Source organism: Ceraceosorus guamensis (genome assembly GCF_003144195.1).
Source record: "Ceraceosorus guamensis strain MCA 4658 unplaced genomic scaffold IE81scaffold_84, whole genome shotgun sequence".
Classification (NCBI taxonomy): domain Eukaryota; kingdom Fungi; phylum Basidiomycota; class Exobasidiomycetes; order Ceraceosorales; family Ceraceosoraceae; genus Ceraceosorus; species Ceraceosorus guamensis.
The window spans coordinates 33,414-36,890 of NW_020290079.1; the positions used below are offsets into that span (position 1 = coordinate 33,414).

The window sequence follows — 3,477 nt, forward strand, 5'->3', positions numbered from 1 at the left end:
GGACGTGGGACCCTGCTTGATCGATAGTGAAGAAGTGGTAAGTGATGAGCGGTGCGGTGGTGGAGGTACGTCAAGTACGTCAGAAGAGAGGGACAGTGCGAAAAGAATGCATGGTATGCAATGAAGGGAGTGAGAATCGCGAAAGCGAATGAAGAAGTGGCAGGAGGAGTATGACGGCAAGAAGCGAGGGGCAAAACAAGAACAGACAGATAGCGAGTGAGAACGTTGCATTGCAAGAAGAACAGACACGCCATTGCTCACCTCGAGTGCCCCACAAGAGAGCTGGCGGACTTGGCCTTTCCAAGGCGTGGAAGCGACATGGGCGTTGCCGGCCTTCTTGACGAAAGAAAACGATTCCTTGTTGAGGAATCGAACAAATTGGTAGCAGAGCTACCGTCGTGAGGAGACTCGACTTCAAGACTGTTGTTGTCAGCCAGGCAGTGCTCCTTTGGGGAGAGAGAAGGTAAAAGAAACAGTGATGTGAGCAAGTGATGATTGCGAAAGACCCAGTCTCCTCCTTCTACTGTGCTCAATTGGCTTTGAACTGTGAGGTTAGTCAGAGAGGCTTTGGAGGCTTTCAAATGCTGTCAGATGCTCCCGGGGTCAATCAGAGAGGCTTTGAATGCTTTCAATAGTGATGGACACGTTGTCTTTAGAGTCCTTTTTGAAGCAAGCAAACGCAGTGGCATTTGCTGACTTTAATGGGGCGAAGGGAAGGAGCTGCTTGCCAATACCATTTTGGAGGCCCAGCAATTGCCCTCGTTGTGAGGAAGGTGGTCATGTCTGTGTCATTGGTAAGTTTCCGGCTTGTTCCAAATCAATTGAGCATTCGCTTGCCTTGCAAGTGCCGCATGAGCGACGTGGGCCCACAGATCTGTCCTTGTACTGCTGAAGTAGGGCTGGAGTTCGTTGATCTTCACATTCAGGCTCTCTGCCAGATTTTGGTCAAGCCTTAGTCATTTTGCTTCATTGGCCTTGACACTCACCAAGGTGGCTCAGACGTTGGTGAAATTACAGGTCGCTTGCTCGGCCGCCATTTGTCATCAAAGCAGGGTTGATTCTCGCAATGGGGAGCAGCCGGGGAAATTGTGCGCTTGAGTGGGATGGTTTTGTCACACAGCTGCAAAGTGGGTCAGTGGAGAGGAATGACTCAGATGTAGTATCTGTGAAAACAAAAAGAGCAGAAGATGCGAGCCATGAATTTACCAAAACATGTACAATCAATTATTTACCATTTAGCAAACAGCGCTGTCTGTGCTAATGAGGCTGATCCCTCGAGCAATAAGCGATGCAATGAAGTCGACTGCGCGAGCAAGATTACTCTCGCTGGTAGGCTAAAGAAAAACGTGACACTCACCTCAAGTGAGTGTTCTTTCTCTTGCATATGAAAAGCAGTCGCATATAGACTCCCTGAAATTGCTCAAATCTTGAGCACTTCGAGCGTGGAAGGGTAAAGAAAAACACAACGAGCATCTGTGTTGCATTCGTTTGTAATGATTGTGATCAATTACCAAGCACATCAATGTTGTGCACATCATTGTTGAGGATGTTGCTGGCGGCAAGAAGAGGTGAAACAAAACGCGCTGCGTTTGCCAGCAAGCTCACAAAAATGCTTGCACCGTTAGCGAAGACTTATTCATCAGCATTCGCCAACAACTACGCGTTTGGACTACATTCTATAAACATTTTTTGTGCTGTGTATTATTCTTGGAGCTGCCGGCTCTGTAGTGGCGGCGCAAATGCCACCCCACAAAAACAGAAGACCGTGGGTAGCAGAAAACGGCGTTTCATCTGTCCCCGCATCGTTCCAACGTATAGTGTATTGTACACGATCTCTAAATCGGCATTCATTCGTAACCGTTGCATTCTGCAGGGAATGGTTGAGGCAGGACGCAGTGGTCCTGCAGGAAGCAGAATTAGACACCTCTCTTGCGGTAAGTAAGTGTGTGCCATTCCTGCATTCTGCTGTTGTAAAAGTAGATCGTGGCATAGACGTCTTCAGGTCAGAGAATGTCAAAGATGATGCAGGAATAGGATGACAAGCAGACAGCAACCGACGGACTCCGCAAGCTCAACGCTTCAGCTTTGTCTATGGGCTCAACGCTTCAGGTATACCTCCTTCGCCGTTCAGCCAGAGGGTCCGTTTCTCTAACCAAAGCGCGTCACTCGCCTTGTCCGCAACATCGCCTTTGACGAGCATAAGAAAGTTGCTTGAAGTGGAACCCAGTATAGAGAGAAGCAGATCTATCAGAACGAACATCGTTTTGGTGGTTGTTTTCTAAATTTTCAGGTTTTTGTGGGTTTCAAGGAATCTTTTGAGGAGTGGACAAGACAGCGAGAAGTCGACGACGACAAAGCGATGTGTGCTGCGTCGATGCGGGGTTTCGGAAGAGTCAGTAGAGCTTTTTGGTCCGTCTGGGTCATAGTGCCAGCGTGTGTTGTCCATTCATCTCCTCTGAAGGAGCAAGTAGGAAGACAACAACAACAAGGCAATGTGTGTAGAAGACAACAACAACAAGGCAATGTGTGTAGCGTTGATGTGGTCCACGTTACCAGCTGGTACTCTCTCTACATCTCCTCAACCATCTTGCATGGCCACTTTGACCATCCTATCCACAAGCAGCAATGCTGTAGTGGCTCATCTAGTTGTGAATAGAATCTCAGAGCAAGAAACGCCAACTCGGGTAGACCACAAATTTCTAAAGCTCAAGGATAAAAGCCAGGCGGACAATCCACTGCTTGAACGCCTTGGCCAGCGAAGAGACTTCGAATGAATGTGATGATGACAGCAGAGATAGTAGCATCGCAACGTCTCTCAAACGTTGCTAGCAAAGAGACTTCAAACGAAGGTAATGGTGGGATAATAGGATATTGGCGTACCAGCGTCTAAATTAGACGTGGCGATGAAGCCAAAGGCCAATGCTCATGGATGAGCATTGGCCAGTGCTGCCCAAGAGCGGACGTTCTCCACGAGGGGGCAAATGAACGCGGAAACGAGAGGAGCGCTAATCTCCACACAGTGAGCAAAGTGGGCGCTCGCGCCAGAGATTGTCTTCTCGACCAGAGGGCCAAGGAAAGCGCAAACGGCCAGAAGACGTGGCGCACTGATCTCCACGCAGTGGGCGAATTGAGCGCTTGTGCGAGAGATCGTCTTCTCCACCAGAGGGCCAAGGAAAGCGCAAACGGCCAGAAGGTGAGGTGCAGTATGCTGCGCAAGGCGCGTCAGCGTGGCCTTTGCAGTCGAGCCCATGTCGTGGGCCAGAGACGAGAAGGTGACCGCTGGCGTGGGACTTGGCGTCTTCCCAACAATGTCCAGCACTGCATCTTTGACCAGCTGTCCGAGGGTGGGCAATGGGGTCGGCCCATTCCAGAACCTAACGAGGTAATCTGGAAGCTTGTCTAGCGCCTTGAGCCAGCTAGAGAACGTCGGCTCCTTTGCATCGGTGTAAGAGGCGCGTCAGCGTGGCCTTTGCAGTC

The 3,477-nt window shown here is 50.0% G+C and overlaps 1 protein-coding gene across 1 annotated transcript in view; it reads right to left on the reverse strand.

The window, feature by feature from the left end:
• Nucleotides 1–2,699: 2,699 nt before the first annotated feature.
• IE81DRAFT_331936 (hypothetical protein) overlaps nt 2,700–3,477 on the reverse strand; it is a gene marked incomplete at both ends in the record, with an annotated part of 3,022 nt that continues 2,244 nt past the window's right edge. Inside the window, 2 exons of the mRNA XM_025515280.1 lie at nt 2,700–2,764; nt 3,106–3,433. Of these exons, the coding sequence (XP_025367166.1) occupies nt 2,700–2,764; nt 3,106–3,433 (393 nt within the window). The remainder of the gene's footprint in view (nt 2,765–3,105; nt 3,434–3,477) is intronic.